Source organism: Galleria mellonella, unplaced genomic scaffold (assembly GCF_026898425.1).
Source record: "Galleria mellonella isolate WM207_F2 unplaced genomic scaffold, CSIRO_AGI_GalMel_v1 utg121, whole genome shotgun sequence".
Taxonomy (NCBI): domain Eukaryota; kingdom Metazoa; phylum Arthropoda; class Insecta; order Lepidoptera; family Pyralidae; genus Galleria; species Galleria mellonella.
This window is the reverse complement of record NW_026441983.1, coordinates 966,664-986,631: the sequence shown is the minus strand read 5'-3', so window position 1 is coordinate 986,631 and position 19,968 is coordinate 966,664. Positions and strand designations below refer to the sequence as shown.

The following is a 19,968-nucleotide window of genomic DNA, read 5'->3' as shown; positions in this document are numbered from 1 at the left end:
AGAAGAGTTATTGCCATATGAAATTTAGAAATCACCACAATAAAATTATTTAAATTTTCATTTCCGTCAATAAACAATAAATATTTTGCGCTTTATAACCGTCTACATAAATAATGCAATCGTACACAATTAAAATACGACCAAAATTTTATCACTACTTAAAAACTATTTTTCATACAGTACTTTTACGAAAAACAATAATGTGTTTAAACTTTGGCCAAGTAATATATTCTTATTTAGTCAATCTATTAGGTAGAATTTGGCCACTTTGTTCGAATATCGCCGTAGATTTAAATAACCAAATTGAACTAAATTTAGCCCTACTTGACAAAACTTAGTCGAGTTCAGCTAAACCAGGTCAATTTTGAATAAAGTGATAAAATTTAGCCAAACTTGACCAAACTTGCTTAACACGATTAGACTCTAACACTTTACTTAACTCGACTGAAATTAATCAAACTTATTAATTTCAATTCAATCAAGTTAGTCGCGTCGAATTTAGAAATTAATTTAGAATTTAAAAAATTCAAAATTAGGTAAATTTGCAACAAAAATTATTTAGAAACTATTTTTATATCAAAAACTTAAAACAGGAATATTCAAATCGAGAATTTTCTCATTTTGAAGTAGGTTGAAAATGTACTTGACAACTGTTGCAATGTAAATGGCATGACAACAAATTTCTATGAGCAATAAACTACTACATAAAGATTTCTTATACTGTAGTTTTTATGCTTGATAAGAAATGTCTGACTTACTGATTTAGTAATATAATTTTTATTGTTGATTATAGTTACTTCATAATTCAATAATAGAATTAAATCTCCTCTAATCATTTCGTGTCTTATTTTCTTGATTACTGGGAATTTGTAATAAAATGTAAACACTATGAGGTTTCCGTTTCATTTTATGCATACATAGGTATTTTGATATTTTATATATTATTTTATGAATCATTATTTGGCACAAGACGATATAAGACTTTTTAAATTATATCAACAATAAAATACTTTATTTTATTGTTGATATAATTTAAAAAGTAATTGTATATCATAAAATAATTTGTTGGTCATTACGGACGTTACATTTCAAAAGAAAGATTTTTACAATAATTTATTAGATGTTGTTTATAATTCTTTTAATTTGTGAATAATTTAGTTTTGTTTATAAATAATTTTAAAATTCGTTACCATTCCTAATACGTGAGTTCGTAGAACCGTTTAATTAAGAAAGATTGAAGACGAAACGCAAAGAAGTAAACGGTTTAAAAAAAAAGTAGTTTCTAAAATGGCGTTCATTTAAATTATTTGTTGCGTTATTTTTATTTATTTTTAAAGAAAATTTTAAAACTGTTGACCTGATAATAAGGTAAATATCAATTTTTAATCTACATTGACATATCTTCTTTAAGTTTCCTTTATAAAAATACCAAAATATTGTGTACGTACTATAATTTGGAAAAAGCATGAAAAAAAACTGTAATGTCGTGGAAGTGGTTTAAAATTAAAGGCAAATTAAGAAATAAACAAAAGTGGTACATTGGATACCTTTAGGGGCAGTGTGGGTTGAAAGAGGATGTAGCTATATAGGTTTTAATTTTTAACAATAAAGTTAGGTTATCGCAACTAAGTCTCGTTTTGTTTGAAGCTAGTGTATGAATAAATATTATTTCCTGTTCCGTTCATCTCTACAGTTATCTCGGTATCCATTCCCATTCAAGCCATGTCATCTTCCACACAGTCTATCTTTCTTTTTGAGTCACAAATTCGATATATCTCGAAAATGGTGCTAGGTACGATTAGATGTCATTATGATACCACAAAAGTAGGGTTATTGAGATATTATTATTATTAAGAGATAGGCTTTTTCATGCAAAAAAAGTTCATCTGTCAATAACAATAATTTATACTCGCTTTTTTTTTTAAAGTTTACCTATTTTTGATAGGAATTCTAAGTTTGTAGTGATTTTTTTTATCTTTTTAAGATATAAAGTTTGTTTTCCAAAGGTATAATGTTTATGTATGAATGGGCTACAGCTAGAGAATACAGTCCCGGGATCGTGAATGACAAAGGATATGGGACGTTACATATGTAACGTCCCATAATTAAATATAAATTTACTATATAAATTAAAATAAATAATTAAAACAATTCTTGAATAACTTAATTTTTTTTTAAAGGATAATGGAATGGTAAGTATTGTATGGTAGTGCATCAGGGGTGTTCTTCTATAGAAATCTGTCCAATTCTAAAATAAGGGCTTATGGGTATGCAATCCCAAGTTACTGCAGTGTCCCAGTCTTTTCCGCAACTGCAGTGTCCCCCTTTTTCCTACATAAGTCCCTTATTACTCTTGTTTACTAATTTTCTTTAAGAATTTCAAACATTCCCTTCCTTTTTTTCCTCAATGCTTTTTTCCAAACTGTAGGTGGTATAATACAACCAACAAATACATTCCTAAAGAGGGTAGTTGTCAGGCAGGCGGCCGGTTATAAAACTATAAGCCGAATCCTTTAGTAATATGGATAAAACCATATTATGCCGACTGCAGATAATAATTGGGATAGGAAGATGGAATGGTAACCCCGCCTACGCTGTCAGTATATACTGGCGGGACACCAGGGGCACATAATAAGCGAGGATGAAGCGGGTCAGTTGGCCCATCATGATGAATTCAACAATAAATCAGTCAGGATGGTTTCCAGGGGCAATCGCGTGCAGGTCGACATAATAGGGCATATTGTTAGCAATGAGGCTGTCAAACTCCATTGCTAACAATCCCTTTCCCACTGGAGATAGATAGTTAGACAGTATCACTTAAAGTATTTGTCGCTTGTCAGCATGGGCCGGTCGCCAAGCCCGCGCCGGCGCGACGACAGGCGGCGGGACGAGCGCCGCGACAGGGAGCGCGAGCGGCGGCGGCCGCGCTCGCGGTCGCGCTCGCCGGAGCGCCGCCGCCGCTCGGCCGAGCGCCGCCGCAGCCCCTCGCCGCGCCGCCGCCGCTCGCGCTCCCTCTCGCCCGGCCCGACCTCCTCGTTCATCTCCAAGCCGAAGAAAACCTTCGGGGAGCGGCCCATAGTCACGCCCGCCGATCTCGAGGGCAAGTCGCCTGAGGAGCAGGAGATGCTCAAAGTGATGGGCTTCTGCGGCTTCGACTCGACCAAGGGCAAGAAAGTCGAGGACAACGTAGAGGGCGAGGTGCACGTAGTACTTAAGCGTAAGTACCGCCAGTATATGAACAGGAAGGGCGGGTTCAACAGGCCGCTAGACTTCGTCGCGTAGCCCCGAGCCGCACGTGTTAGACCTGCAGGGTCGTATGTTTATTGGGTGGCACATGTGATATTTTTAGATTATTCAGTGCGTATGTACTTGATAGTTGAAGTACGCTATTGTATTAAAAGAAGAGAAGAGCATATTCCCTTTTTAAAAGGCCGGCAGCACACCTGCAATGCCTTTGGTGTTGCGGGTGATCATGGGCGTGTTGTAAAAAAAAGTTGGTCCAGACTAATCCGGACTATGTTTTGGGGCCGAGTAGAGTTTGTACTTGGACAGAAAATAGGGTCAATTCTGTAATAATCATTGCGTAAAATTGGATTTTTTATTTGATGCTCTAGTGAATGTTTTATATACTGCAAACGTCTAAGCAGTACGCACTCATATCTGTTGAATTTCGTACCAATCCTGGAAAAAATTATTTTAATATATACCTCTTTAGGCTTCAGGAATGGTAATGTATGAGGGATACTGTGAGAAATGCAATGTACCCTACGAGATGTCTGGCATTTTGGCATGTTTTATAGTTTACCATTTACCATCGAATAAGCCATTAATTTGCCATTCCTCATTGCATAGGAAGCAATATGAAATTGTGATTATTGACTAGAGACAAAAACTTTCAGAATTGACTCCAATATATACATACTGGTTGTACGCAAAAAGTACATAATACAAATTGATTTTTTTTTTTGTTTTTGCCTAGTTGCACTACGCATTCACTATGCAGTACATATGCACTTAATAATTCACTACACTTTTTTACTTAGAATAAGTGTTGCATTTCCCATTTGTATGGTCTGTCGCAATATAGTACACATCATACACAATACATCCATTGTAATAAATGTAAATATTGTTCAAATAACAAATGTATGTATGGTTTCGGTTTTATTTCATGTATTGTATGGATTGTACTATGATTGCAGACCAGACTCGTTTATCGAACCTGATGGTGTATATTATCTATCTATTGGAAAATAGTAACAAATATTTACGATAGATGGCGTGACTACACACCTTATAAAATTAAACCCACTGTAATTATAAGTGTGGATTGTCACATCCATTTCGATTAATTAATTAAATTTACAACAAGTTTCACGCTTTTTAAGAAGTAAGATTACTAAAACTAAGCTATTATTGACTGACATCTCTTCGAAATTGACAAATGCCGCCATTTTGTTTTAGTTGTAAAAATTTAAAATGGCGGGCAACTGTAAATATGCCATCAGGTTCTGTCTATATTGTAAGTTAGCGTAAGTCCGTTACTACAGTACCCGCGCGCTGCTCTGCCCGCGCGGGCCCAATATAGCGCCTCGCGCACCAAGAAACGCGACAGAATCCGTCCGCGGCAGACGCGCTGGTCTGAGCCTTCTCTCCTTGTTGACATTTAAAAAATAAAGCTTATAAAAAGAATCGAAAATTTTGGCGGGAGATTTAAGATGACATTCTCACAGCATTACTATTCCACAGACAAAAACATGTCTTCCGGTGTTGCCATACATATTTAAAATTGATAGGATTTAATCGTACACATTTTATTGTTTGTGGTTAGTTGAAAGATGCTAAGTTTTGAGAATTGTCAATTCATGAAACCATAGACAAAATAATTCCTGGAACAATATTTTGGATTATTTTTTTTATGACCATAGAGAAGGTTCTGTAGACTGTAAAATAAGACTGAATAGCTGTCCGTACTGGTTCCAAGTTGCCCGCCCGGTGCGCCACATAGCAATAGTGTTACAGAGTTATTTATACACTGATATACACACACCCTCCCCCCCTACCCTATACATTCCTCCATAATGTACAATAGTTCAAGACTGGCTGATTAGAGTGTACTGTTTCTAATTATATTGTCCTTTTTGAGTTTTATATTGCATAAAAATATACTGCAAGCAAAGGTAACTAGATCATACAGCCGAAACTCACAGTTGACGAATATTTTTATGAACAATGCACTCTGACTAATTAGTCTCCATAGCCCATATACAATTATACACAGGTTGCTTAAAATGTGATATTTTTTAAATGATATATTAACGCACACGCGTCGCGCGGGGGTACGGGCAGCGATAACAAAGTCTACCACGGATCGATTCCATTGCGTTTGTCACTCCATCAGCACTTTGAATGAATCAGAAAAAAAAACTGATACAAAAAAAAAAATTTGTCTCCGACGTGTAATATTGGTCCAAAAATTAAATCTGGCCGTTGTATGTGTAATCCGTTTTTGTTAGCCGGTATCTAAAAAAAATCTATAATTTATCACCAATATTTATGTCCTGAATGTAAACAAAAAAAAAAAGAAAATATATTCCACATATTTTTTTTATAAAGCTAAAACAAATTTGATAGGTCCTTGGATATAAAAAAAAAAACTAATTTACATCTAATATTAACGTGTTTACTTTTTAAAGACCTGTCAAATTTGTTCTAAATGAATAAAAAAAATAAAATCCGCTTTGGCGCCAATTTCGATGTCATGGCGCCCGCTACAATTACAACTTCATATTTGGAACTGATTTGCAATTAAAAATATACAAGTTATAATTGTTTACAGAAGATTTGATCAAATCGAATCTAATACCAAGTTTATTATGTTTTTTTGCCCCAAAATTTCTGCTAACTATCATCATTGGTAAGAATACTGAGAGATTTTTCGTAACTTTTATACATTTGTATTTATGCAGTTGTCAAAAAAAAATACAAATGAGTTGATAGTTACTGATTCTCTGTCTATAGAAGTTTAATTTTGAACTAAAAAAAATAACTTCACTATTCCACTAGTACTACTAGTCTCACAAATGATTTTGATGATTCAAAAATCTTGTCTCTCATTCTAAGTTAGTTCAATAAAAAAAAAAAAAGAAAAAAAAACTTACATTATGTATTTTTCTTTACATAAAACCCCTTATTTTGTTACCAAGATATCATATTACAAATGAATATTTTCATGGAAATTCCCATTTTTTTTTTTATTTTTTTTTTTTTCTCTTACGACTTTGGAAGAATATTGTATTAAGAAAAATCTGTTTCACTACTAATTGAATATGATTTATTAAACAAAGATTCATTCCACATGTACATACCACGAATTAATTTATAGTTATTTAATACATATGTTTAATTAAACAAAAAAAAAGTATAAAAAACAGTAAGCCCCCGTGTATTGTGAAATTTGTAAAATAAAAAATGATGCTCGTGTAATCGTTGAAAATTAAAACTTGATTTAAAAAATACATAGCTGTATAGCTTTGTTGCTTTGCATTTTTTTTTTCTTTTTTTAATTTGATCATACTGTGGAAAATATTTAAATGTTAATATTTAAGCGGTATTTTCACATATATATATATATATATATATATATATATATATATATATATATATATATATATATATATATATATAATTAAAACAATTTGGCGTATTGGAAATATAAAAAAAAAATGCAAAAATAAAAATTATATCCGAGCAGCATTTTGAATTTAAATATTCGAAAAATGTTGTAATATAACAAAACGGGCACCTCTAGGTTCATCATTAACCAATAGGTTTGAGTATTTGTTTGGTTTTGTTTTATAAAAACTTGCTCACTTTGTCTCGCACTGCGATTTTGTCACCGTTCACATTTATCCGTACGATTTTGTACAATAATGTATATGACAGTGTAAAATACATCCAGACCTTTGTAACCAGTAGTCCAACATCTTTGGCAGTCCAAAATGGCTATATTTATATCATTATTTCAGCCTTAACTGTCCACTGCTACGTAAAACGTAAAACTCCTCCTTGAGGGGTTTTGCCAGTAGTTGCCACGCTTGGCAAGCGGATTGGCAACCGCAGTTAGGCTTTGCTGTTTTAAGAAGGATGTTGCTGCCCATCTCTCGCTTTCCCTTAGTCGTCTCTTACGACACCCACGGGGAAGAGGTCATAATATATTTATGTACTCCTGCATTATTCGAGACTCTACTCTACCAGAGGGAGACTTTGTACAAAAGTCGATTGCTTGGGTACCTCTGTCCCATTCGTGTTTCAACCGTGAAGCAGTTGTTTTGCATTGCTGTGTTTCGGTTTGAAGGGTGGGATATGGCGTGAATTTACACGGTACAGAGGAATAACACCTGAGTTCTCAAGAATGGCAACGCATGGGGGGTATCATGGGCGAAACAGTATACTCTGTTATGTCCATGGTATTGCTCATGTCTATAAGCGACGGTTACCACTTTCCATCAGGTGGGCCGTCAGCTTGTTTGCCATTCTAAGTTGTATAAAAAAAAAAAAAAAGACTCATTCCTCTGTCTAGACCTATTCGTTGGACGACTGGTAGTGAAGAGACCAAATAAAAAAAAAAAATGTGAATAGAAAATACTCCGCGGTGAAAATTCGCAGTACGGTCCACAAAAAAATACAGTCAACATATTATTCTTAATTTTAGTACCGTCAGCATTATCAGTACTGGTGAATGTAAAATGGTATTTAACATAGGTACCCATGTTTCGTTTTTAAAAATGTATAATATGTGTTTTTAAAGTCCTTATTCGACTTTAAAAATACATATGTATCAATAAACTGTTCTATTATATATATAAAATAAAACATTATTGTGTTTCTATTAATGTATTTCGATTTTAATTGTCAAATTATCGATTTAATGATACAAGCAAGGTATTTTACGATTAACGTTTCAGTACACTAGCTAGCCATGGGTAATATCGGTATCACATATATAGTTCGATATATATATATCGACCGATATATAGATATTGATCTATTTATTGAGTTACTCGTCATTGATGAGGGAAAAGTGATCATTATTCATTTCGATATTGTATATTGGATAATAAATATTCGACATATTTATTATCGGGGCGATATATAGATATTGTAATCAAGATATATAGATATTACTTAGCAACGTTAACGCTAGCTTTTTAAATCATCCGCCAGAGACATTGAATGATGTTTAATTGGTATTGAAAATTGCCAGATTGTCACAAATTGGTGAAAAAAATAAATAATAAATATAAATAATTAAAGAAACAAAGGAATAATGTAATAATATAAGCTTACATAGCATATCATGCTAGTAAGTTTCCATTCAAAACGAATTATAACCATGTAATGTTTATACTAGACATGGGTATTATGGGTACCGATCCGATATCTATATATTGGGTTCCTCTGGACATTGATGGCGGGAAAAAGGTCATCAGCCATTCCGATATCGCCCGTACCGGTCGGATATCTGTTTTCGAATGTATTTAAAGTCCTGTTTGTTATGGTGTTGGAAGGTAACTAATTAATTTACTTGCATTATTTTTAGTAAAAATTTGACTGCTCCTATGCTGATGTATTTGTTGACTGTACTTATTGACGTTTTGTATGAAAAAATATTATAAATTTCGAGTTTAATCTTTTTTGTGTAAATTTTTGTTGACTCTAAAAATAAGGAATAAAAATTTTTTAATTTAATATCTTGTTTTATTCAACGCTGTCTGTAGGAACTTTTGGCGTGTCCTCTAAAGTGTCCTATTTGGAATGGTAACCCCGCTTGTGCTATCGGTACACGCTGGCGGGGTACCGGTACGGGGGACTGATGGGGTTTCAGTGTCATTATTTTATCTTTACACCCCGACCAGCTGACGTCGTCAGGGGGGAAAGGGATTGTTAGTAATGGGGTCAAATAACCCCATTACAGATTGACCTCCACGTGGTTCCCCCTGGAAACCATCGTGGCAAATTTTAGTTAAATTCGTTAGGATGACCTAACTGACCTGCTTTCATATACATCAGTCATAAAATCACGATACATGCACGTCTATACACGTAATTTTTTTTTTCTGGATTCAAATTCCCGCCAAATTTGTTCATAATAAAAAACCAACGACCAGCGAGAAGCCGAATAAGCTGTTCATGACAGTTTTTTGTTTACAAGAATCAAAACTATATAAAAAAAAAAGTCACAACCATTTCGTTGCGGCCTCTTTGACCGGTTTTCTCGCTGGCCGCTAAGACAATCTACAATTAAAAACTGACAGCTTGGGACAATAACAAAAGGACAAATCCCACCATTTAACCAATAGTACATGATAATTCTATATTTTATACTTATGCATATATATTTATCTATTTACTTATTTACGTATTTATTTATTTATATATTTATTAACAATTTGTGTTTGTTGTATATATTTACATTATTTTCACCGGTACCTTTCCTGCACTGGATTACCCAAACTAAATCATTTTCTCTCCAACTACACTGGGTTGGCTGGAAGAGATCTCTTTCAGAGACAAGTCCTCCCTTGCTAACAAGTTGTTAAACTAATCGCTACATGTATCGTTTAAGCAATAAAGAATATATATTAAAAGACCGTAAAGAAGACGGACATAATTTTGACGACACATTTGCCTTTTATTTTTTAATACTTTTTGACGACAAATTCGGACTTTTCGACCTTACAAGCGGTCCAACGACCTTTCACATTTAATTTGTCTCTAAAATTTCCCAAATACAATTGTTTCTTACAAGCGAGCTAGCTGCTTAACGCAAGTCCTGCACGCTGAATTCCAGGATTCGTAGAGTAGAAACAACAAAGTCACTTACATATTATATTTTATTTTCCATAAAAATATACAATTAATACAGTGAAACACCATATAACAGCCAATGGTGATGGAATTACATAATATTAATTGAATAAACAATTATTAGGAACTTTGGATGTGAATTTACAAATACAAAATCAATAAAATAAAATTTTTTCAATCCAACTCTCTAGACTTGTCTTCTGTCTTATGGTTACTGGAAACATATTTTATAATTTTCTTATATAAATATGGGGATGGAATGTTCGCTTTACATAACAAATAACATATAATAGTACATTACTGCAGCGGCCAGCAACTGAGGCATTGATGGACGAACGTACAAATGTGGGCCGAGACGTAGCCGAGGCACACATACTTGAGTCCATCAATGCCTAGTTGTGGCCAAGGCTTGTATAGTATTTTTCTCAAACAATGCGCGGAAATCAAAAACACAATTTTACTTTTTAAGTTCAATGACGAATAATGAACAATAATAATTTTTCACGCGCCATAATGTTCCTTTGTTTTTTTTTTTTAATAAACAGCTTTCTATTTGCATACCAGTTCGAAATTTAAATAAAACCTTTATTAGTTATCTCCTTGGTAGCCATGTTTCGAAGTAAAAGGTCATTCCATTTTTAAATTACAGGACAGATATGAGTTTACATAGTAATTTATCTGGCCGCAAAACACGACAGATATGGATTTTCATACAACTTTTGCCGGCCGCTGCCCGCATGTATCTGGCCAGTACGGCAATTTTAATTTATCTCGAAGCAGATTGTCAAAATAATACATTTCCAAGCATGTTTGAGAAAAAGTATTATAAACGAAAATATAGTTAAATTGTTACCCACAAAAAGAACAGACTTAAAATGTAACGAAATAAGTTATTTTGACTTAAAAACTGGATTACTGTATCGATTTTCATAAAATTTCTATTGGACCAATCCATGGGCGTAGCTAGGAGATCATTGGGGGGCAATGCCCTACCGTAAATGAAAGGCCATAAGAAAATAAGACAGATTCGCTTTTTCGAAGTCTCTTAATTATTGGCTTCTACCTTTCCAAAAATTTCTTTTGCCCTACCTCAAACTTGGGTCTAGCTACAGCCCTGGATCAATCTGTAAGTACATCCTTTCAGAAAAAAAAAGAAATTTTTCAATTAAAAAAAAAGTCGGTTGAAGAAAAAAAAATACAACTTGACACATGACACATTACAAGTGTTGTAAACCAATTTGGATTTTTTTTATTTAAAAATATATACTTACAGCGTGTGGTCCCGGCATAGAATGGACCACCCTTCCCTCCGATCGAAAGCCTATGTTTACCAGTAGACAGTTAACAGTTTAAATCGTGATGATGAAAGGAAAAAACGCGAACAATCATCACCGTGGATCTTAAAAAGTACCAGGCTAACATAACTCCTAAGGAGACATTGTCTCCTTTAAAACGAAGTAAGAGAAGGGACCTTCAATTCGATTGTAGTTTTTTTTTTATGTTTATTACCTCATAACTTCGTCGAATTGTAAACCAATTTGGATTTTTTTTTATTTGAAAATATATACAGCGTGTGGTCCCGGCATAGAATGGACCACCCTTCCCTCTAATGTTTACCAGTACACAGTTAACAGTTTAAATCATGATGATGAAAGGAAAAAACGCGAACAGTCATCACCGTGGATCTTAAAAAGTACCAGGCTAACATAACTCCTAAGGAGACATTGTCTCCTTTAAAACGAAGTAAGAGAAGGGACCTTCAATTCGATTGTATTTTTTTTTATGTTTATTACCTCATAACTTCGTCGAATTGTAAACCGATTTGTTTTTTAAAAAAAAAAGACTTTGTATATAAAAATTTGCATAAATTTCGAGGCGAGCAAAACTTGCAGCTTTAGTGTGTATGCCATATCGAGACCAACACTTGCCAATTACACTACTAAATAAAACTAAATCCAAAAAAAAGAATCATTTTAGGAGATTTAGTTGTAATTTTTTTACTGTAAACCGAATATAGGTTTTTCGATTTATAATCTCTGAGCACTCTTTCAGATCACCAAGAATTAAAAGTACAAAAACAGTGTCTAACTGTTTCTGGTCATCAAAGCGTAGACGTGGGTGATATATAGAAATATCTATGGATAGACTCGCCGTGTGGTCCCGGCATAGATTGGGCCACCACTTCTTTTCCCGTGGATGTCGTGAGAGGCGACTTAGTGAACTTAACGACAGAGGGACAGGCAGCGGCGTGCCTCTTAAAATATCACCAAAGCCTGTGCCTGCCAAGCGTGGCAACTACTGGCAAAACATCCCAAGCCTATGCCCAGCAGTGGACAGTTAATGGTTGATTACGATGAAGATGTATCCCACAATATACACATACAAATGTATTTTAACAATAAACACTTGGACATACAAATTTAAATATTTACATGACAGTTTTAACATTTCTCGTCACAACAAAGTGACAATCAAAATCAGGTATTATTATGTTTTCTTGTCTCTTTCGCTAAGCAATATTGAGATGTCCTAAGTCCAACAGTGGGCCCAATTCTGAAACGCTATTCGGATATTCGCAGAGCATCGTGTAGATCAGGGGTGGCCGACTTGACCAGACCCAAAATGAACTGTTTACCGACGCGACCCTGTGCGATCTACCAATTGCATACTTCACGAGATCACAAATGTAACGGCACAGTTCAGTGCACGAGCGTGTAGTGTTGCAGTATTGTTTATTGTATTAAGAGGGAGAACGTAAAACTGAAACTGCTTCTCGGCGACTACTTGTTTATATTAGTGCGAGCGTCGCGTCCGAGCATCCTCCGCTGGATTAGCGATATGTTATATTGTTCACCTTGCCACCGTCCACTGGACTTGTAGTCGCGATCGACCAAACTGGCCACCCCTGTATTAGCGACTGTTGTCACCAGAGGGCGCCACGTTCACGTGGCTAGACATGCCAATATCGTTTATCAAACAAGAAAACATAATACAATCACATTATTTCTCACTCCCATTAATAATTCACAACTCTTTAAGTCTAAATGAGAATAAATTAAAAAAAATAAAATGCTTATGTTTGATGCGCTTAATAGTAATTGCGGTAGATGGCGCTGTTAGCTGAATTTAAGCTCTGTTAAGGGATCGTCCATTAATCACGTGTTTTTTTTTTAACGAAATCTCCCCTCGTTTGGAGTTACTTTGGAAATAAGTTCCAATAGATAGATATTGGAATTAAGCCGTTTCCTACTCTCGAATTGCGACACTAGCGACATAATGGTTCCATATTGTTCTGATAGATGCTTTTTTTTTATGGGTGATAATGAAATGGTAACCCCACCGGCGCTATCGGTATACACTGGCAGAGTACCAGGGACACATGATAGGTGAGGATGAAACAGGTCAGTTAGCCCATCGTGACGAATTCAACAAGAATTGTTCACGATGGTTTCCAGATAGAACCACGTGGAGTTCGACCTAATAGGGCATATTGCTAGCAATGGGGCTGTCAAACTGCATTGCTAACAATCCCTTTCCCCCGATAGACGCATATTAGTGCAACTTGCCAATGCAAATTATTGCAAACCGACCCCTGATGGCCTACCATGAAATGTTTTCCGAAATTTCGAAGCCAAACGAAACAGAAATTTGATGTTAAAATTTCATAATGCCGTTTGGAAATATCAAAAATGTTAAAATATTGTTCCTTTGGACTCGTACGATAGGATGTATGACGAACGTAATGTTAAACTCCATTTATTGGTCCGATTTTGGTATAAACAAAAACACGAAATTGAGTCCGAAATTTCGGAATTTCATTTCATCGTAGACTGTTGTATCATGAGTGCAGTGTAAAATTGCAAGGGATTGTTGGTAACGGGATCTAATTTACCCATTGCTAGCAATATACCCTTAACAGGTCGAGTTTCATGCGGTTCCCCATAGAAACTAACGTGGTGTAGCCATCACTCGATTACTGACTCTCGGTAATCGAGAGAGCCGAGGCCGCCAGCGCCGCCTCCCAGCTCGATTCCATGATTGTATACTCTAGATTAGCGAATGTCTCTGCCTATTAATTACTCTGTACTGTCTGTAAGATTATTTTAAGAGTGTCCATGTTTTTTTGTGTATTACAATATTTAATACGATTTATATGTTTACCTCCAGTAAAAGTATATTCCCACAATAAAAAAGCGTTTTCTTTGGCCCGTAACCCCAAGAGTAAAGGGATCTAATTTACCCATTACTAGCAATACACCCACCCATATCAGGTCGAGTTTCATGCGGTTCTCCATAGAAACTAACGGGGTTAATTCAAATCGTCTCTATTCAAATAGACTTGTTTACAAGCACTTTTAAATCGTCATTTGTTTTTAATCTACTGCAGGCTTCGGAAGGTTGTTATCTGTTGAGAAGAGCCCGCGAGAAACTCAACAGTTACTCTTTTAAATCTCTGTTAACATTATGTGTGTTTATTTAAATGTACTATGTCTAAAATTACACGGTCGTTAAAGCCCGCGCATGATCTACTAACACCATGCACGCTTGTCATTCTAATGGAATTCGTCACGATGTGCTAACTGGCCTGCTTACATCCTCACCTATCTATGTGTCCCTGGTACCTCGCCAGCGTATACCGTTAGCGCGGGCGGGGTTGCCATGCATGTTATAACCCCCCCCCCCCTCCCTTATAGCCCCACTCGATTGATGGACGACCCCTAATGTACTAGGAGCGTGTTCCTAGTGGTAAAATGTATGTTCAATTCATGTATATAAAATGCAGCGACAGAGCATCGTATGTCCTCGAAATACGTCAACATTTATTATATATATATATATATATATATATATATATATATATATATATATATATATATATATAAATGCATCCTATCGCTACATTTTATATGCCCAATATGTCTTTGTTCGAGATTTGAATTTACAAATTTACCAAAGTTTACAATGCATTAATAATTTATTTCTATTTTTATTTTATTTTTTTATTATTATTATAATACAATAATTTAACGTGTTACACTCACACAATATTATTTTATACCTTCTAGAGTCTTCTGTGAACACTTGTAACTTCTAGAACGTTCTAGACGCATTGAGAAGTTTACAGAATTTCTGTATGGAAGCTATATATTAAACGACATCGTATAACTAGTATTTTTTGTGTATAACAAATACACAAACAGATAGACAGAGGGGGGGGAAGGGATTGTTAGTAATGGGGTCTAATAGCCCCATTGCTAACAATCAGGTTGACCCCCACGCGATTTCCCTTGGAAATCATCGTGATGAATTCTTGTTAAATTCGTCGCGACATGCCAACTGACCTGTTTACATCCTCACCTATCATGTGTCCCTGGTACCTCGCCAGCGTATACCATTAACGCAAGTGCGGTTACCATTCCATTATCATTCATTAAAAAAAAATCTATGGTTACCATTCCATATTCACCCATTAAAACAGATAGACAGACAAAATTTTTTAAAATTTATTTTTTTCATCTATTTATTCATTATTTCACAATAAAACTTTGTAGGGGGAAAGGGATTGTTAGTAATGGAGACTGAGAATCCTATTCCTATCCAACCAGGTCGACCACTTCGCGATTCTCCCTGGAAACTATCATGGTTAATTCCTGATGAATTCATCATGATGGGCTAACTGGCCTGTTTTCATTCTCATCTATCACCCTTCACTGGTGCTCCGCCAGCGTATCCCGTTAGCGCAGGCGGGGCTACCATACCATTTTCACCCATCAAAAAAAAAAAAACTTTGTACAAGTGGCGAGCTCAATACCATATGGCAAAATTTATATATTTTTTAGAAATTTTGAAAAATTTTGTCTATCTTTATTTTCTTTAAATACTGTACTCCCTTATACAGACATTGTTTCGGTTCGAAGGGTGGGATATGGCGTGAATTTACACTGTACAGAGGAATAACACCTGAGTCCTCAGGAATGGCAACGCATGCGGGGTATCATGGGCGAAACAGTATACTCTGTTATGTCCACGGTACTGCTCATGTCTATAGGCGACGGTTACCACTTTCCATCAGGTGGGCCGTCAGCTTGTTTGCCATTCTAAGTTGCATAAAATAAAATTACATATAATTAAAATATTGGACGATGGCAATCACCGATCAATGGAGCTAACTTTTGAAAAAGCTATACACAGCTTCTAGAAGCTACTTTTGCCTTCTAGAAACCTCTAGAAGTTATTCACGACAATATATTTTTACGTGTCCCTCTAAAATGGGCATTATTTTGAAATTAACAAATCTTTTACTGTAACTCCGCATTGCTAACAATACCTTCCCCCCACCAGTCTCATTGCTAGCAATATAGCCTACCAGGTCGAGATCCACGTGGTCCCCCCTGGAAACCATCGTGCTGAACGCCAGGTGTATTCATCACGATGGGCTAACTGACCTGCCTTTACATCCTCACCTATCATGTTTCCCTGGTACCCTACCAGCGTATACCGATTAAAAAAAAACCTTAAATTATCTAAAACAATGGCCATTTTAGAACGACATATGTACGTCTGTCACCTATTGATAACACCAACTTCTGTCACCTTCTAGAGCTTCCTAGAACGGCGCCGCCTCGTCCAGTGTATGCAGCCAGTTGAATATCATCATGTTGCGCTCGTATTTGGATAGGGGGCGCCCGCGTTCGCGTTCCAGGTCGGCCGCGGTGAGCGCCAGGTGGGCCGCCTCTGCAAAGTTACATCAGGTACGGTATAGTCATTGTAGACTAGTTGTGTCTGTGATAATGTAATAGTCGATTAAATATAAAATAAAAAAAATGTATTGCAGGTGGTCAGTGGATGCAGGTGGCTCGGGACCGTTCCCTATGGCGGTCCAGGAGGCTTATGTCCAACAGTGGACACAGATGATGGTAATAATGAATCGCTAAATAATATAAAACAAAGTCACTTTCTTTTTATTTGAATGAAAAATGACAGAGGTTTTGAGGTTGAACTAACTTCAAAAAGCAGAGTTCTGTATTCGCTTGTATTTTTTATGTTTGTCAACCCATAACTCCGTCAGTTGTAAAAGGATTTTGGCAATGCATGGAGGGTATCATGGGCGAAACAGTATACTCTGTTATGTCCACGGTACTGCTCATGTCTATAGGCGACGGTTACCACTTACCATCAGGCGGGCCGACAGCTTGTTTGCCATTCTAAGTTGCATAAGAACTGATTTATTCGGTAAAATTCGTCCAACATTACACACGTACCTGGGTGCACGAAGCGCGCGTGCGGCGGCGGCACTGCAAGCGTGGTCGGGCCGGCCCCCCCGCCCGCTGCACTCGCCACTGCTGCCTGCTGTAAAAATACCACAGTTACAGCTCACAACAAATTTACGAAAATAATGTCAAAGAAAAAATTTACAATATATACATAATTTCATCATTACATCATCACAAACACTCTTAACTGTCCACTGTTGGACATAGGTCTAGACCTATAAGGCGAATTTGGCCAGTAGTTGCCACGCTTGGCAACCGCAGTTAGGCTTTGGTGATGTTTCAAGAGGGACGCTGCTGCCCGTCCCTCGCCCTCCCTCAGTCGTCTCTTACGACAGCCACGGGAAAGGAAGCGGTGGTCCACTCTATGCTGGGACCGTACATACCTCTAGTCTGTCCAGGTTGAACTCCGACTGGGACATCCTCTCGAGCGCCCTGTACGTGGTCAGGAGGCGGCGCTTGATGTAGTTCTGGCGGACCTTATGTGAAATGAGGACAAAAATAAATGGCCGTAACAAGAATTACTTTTTTTAATGGACGATAATGGAATGGTAACTCCGCCTGTGCTAACGGTATACACTGGCGAGGTACCAGGGAAACATGATAGGTGAGGAGGAAAGCAGGTTCGTTAACCCATCGTGACGAATTACATTAGAATTGATCAGGATAGTTTCCAGGGAGAACCGCTTGGAAGTCGACCTGATAGGAATGTATTGCTAGTTATGGGGAAATTAGACCAGAGGGAGACTTTGTACAAAACTCGTTTGCTTGGCCACCTCTGTCCCATTCGTGTTTCAACCGTGAAGCAGTTGTGTTTGCATGGCTGTGTTTCGGTTTGAAGGATGGGATATGGCGTGAATTTACAGGGTACAGAGGAATAACACCTGAGTCCTCAGGAATGGCAACGCATGGGGGGTATCATGGGCGAAACAGTATACTCTGTTATGTCCACGGTACTGCTCATGTCTATAGGCGACGGTTACCACTTACCATCAGGTGGGCCGTCAGCTTGTTTGCCATTCTAAGTTGTATAAATAAATAAAAATACATCATTACTAACAATCCCCTTCCCCTAACAAGTGATATTTGGTGTGCTAATTAAAATATAATTAAATATTACTATTTAATATTAGTATATTAGGGGGGGGGGGGAGTTTAGGGATTGTTAGTAATGGGAACTACCAGTCCCATTGCTAGCAATATACCCTGTCAGGTCGACCTCCACGTTGTCCCACCTGGAAACTACCGTGGTTAATTTTTGTGAATTTCGTCACGAAGTGCTAACTGATCTGCTTTCATCCTCACCTCCTCACCTATTATGCCTTCCTGGTACTACCAGTATACGCTGGTGGAGTACCAGGTAAAAGTGATAAGCGAGGATGAAAGCAGACCAGTTGGCAGTTGAGTACACCTAAAATTCGGCACGACGGTTTCCAAGAAGGATCAAGGAGAGATCGACCTGACAATCCTGACCAACAATCCCCTCCTCCTGCCCCATTGCAGGCGAGTTATCATTCCACTATCAACTTCTGGGGTTCTTCAAACAAGATGTATTAAGATTTCTTCAGGGTCGGTACCGCACACGTGACCCGCCTCAAAGTTTGCAGACGTCCACAGGCTACAGTGACCGTTTACCATCAGACAGGCTGTACGCTTGTTCATCATTTTTGTGGTATAAAAAAAACATTCTAAATCACCTTTCTGTTGTCGGTGGGCACGGGCCGGTGTGGCGGCGGGATGGGGTGGGACCGCTGCGGCGAAGGCAGCTGGGAACCGCCCACTGGAACAATAAATATCACCTGTACGTCACTTCATATGTATAGTACCATAACGCTAGCTTTGCCGTGTGGTCCTACCCTATTCTATATATTACCAGAGGGAGACTTTGTACAAAAGTCGATTGCTTGGGTACCTCTGTCTTATTCGTGTTTCTACCGTGAAGCAGTTGTGTTTGCATGGCTGCTTCGGTTTGAACGGTGGGATATGGCGTGAATTTACAGGGTACAGAGGAATAACATCTGAGTCCTCAGGAATGGCAACGCATGGGGAGTATCATGGGCGAAACAGTATACTCTGTTATGTCCATGGTACTGCTCATGTCTATAGGCGACGGTTACCACTTTCCATCAGGTGGGCCGTCAGCTTGTTTGCCATTCTAAGTTGTGTAAAAAAAAGGCCACCCGTTCCTTTCCCGTGGGTGTCGAAAGAGGCGACTAAGGGACGGCGTGGGATGGGCAGTTCGACGTGTTTTGGAGAACCGGTTTTCTATACAGTGTAAGCTCCTTATTCACGCCTCCTTTATTAGCGTTTTCACTATTCGGGGATCTAATCGGTATGTATTAATAAAAAGGATTCGGTATAGTTTGTAAACGTGTCGGCAAATGGAGTAATAAAAAAGTAAACAGACCTTAATACAACTACGCCTAAAGTGTGTTATCAAATGTTAACGTCACTGTATGTTATAAGCGGTTCAGCTTTCTATATTCACGGTTTCTATATTCACGGCATATTTACGGAACGTGTACACCGCGAATAAAGTACTTTTACTGTACGTAGGGCTGCCATCACATAAATTGCCGATACCGGATAAACAAGGCAAGAATCCCGTACATTTGGGCGAAATATGGTTTTTTTCCCCGGACACTATTTTGCCGAGCCTTCTTGAATCTACCTATCAAAAAATATATTTCCCCCGACAAGAAGTGTCCGGGTTACACCCTTTTAAAAAACCCTTGCCGGACGGCCCCCGGACGACCCTCAAACCAGGACAAATCCGGGGAATTCTCGACGGACGGCAGCCCTAACTGTACGTGGAAGCGACAGCCGA

The 19,968-nt window shown here is 37.3% G+C and overlaps 3 protein-coding genes across 3 annotated transcripts in view; 1 reads left to right on the top strand and 2 right to left on the bottom strand.

The window, feature by feature from the left end:
- Window positions 1-19,968, bottom strand: part of LOC113509324 (U4/U6 small nuclear ribonucleoprotein Prp4) — a 251,128-nt gene that overhangs the window by 88,946 nt on the left and 142,214 nt on the right. The window lies entirely within an intron of this gene.
- LOC113516570 (U4/U6.U5 small nuclear ribonucleoprotein 27 kDa protein) lies at window positions 1,279-8,751 on the top strand. The gene is made up of 2 exons (XM_026900996.3): window positions 1,279-1,368; window positions 2,841-8,751. The coding sequence occupies exon 2, from the start codon at window positions 2,842-2,844 to the stop codon at window positions 3,280-3,282; it is 441 nt and encodes a 146-aa protein (XP_026756797.2). The 5' UTR covers window positions 1,279-1,368; window position 2,841; the 3' UTR covers window positions 3,283-8,751.
- Window positions 9,879-19,968, bottom strand: part of LOC113516573 (uncharacterized) — a 47,072-nt gene continuing 36,982 nt past the window's right edge. The window contains exons 6-9 of the mRNA XM_052899152.1: window positions 18,839-18,921; window positions 17,528-17,620; window positions 17,133-17,220; window positions 9,879-16,605 (exon numbers count right to left, since the gene is read on the bottom strand). Coding sequence (XP_052755112.1) covers window positions 16,478-16,605; window positions 17,133-17,220; window positions 17,528-17,620; window positions 18,839-18,921 — 392 coding nt within the window. The 3' untranslated portion in view covers window positions 9,879-16,477. The remainder of the gene's footprint in view (window positions 16,606-17,132; window positions 17,221-17,527; window positions 17,621-18,838; window positions 18,922-19,968) is intronic.

Excerpts from the sequence above, each read along its gene's own strand:
- LOC113516570 (XM_026900996.3), top strand. The coding sequence starts at position 2,842 with ATGGGCCGGTCGCCAAGCCCGCGCCGGCGCGACGACAGGCGGCGGGAC.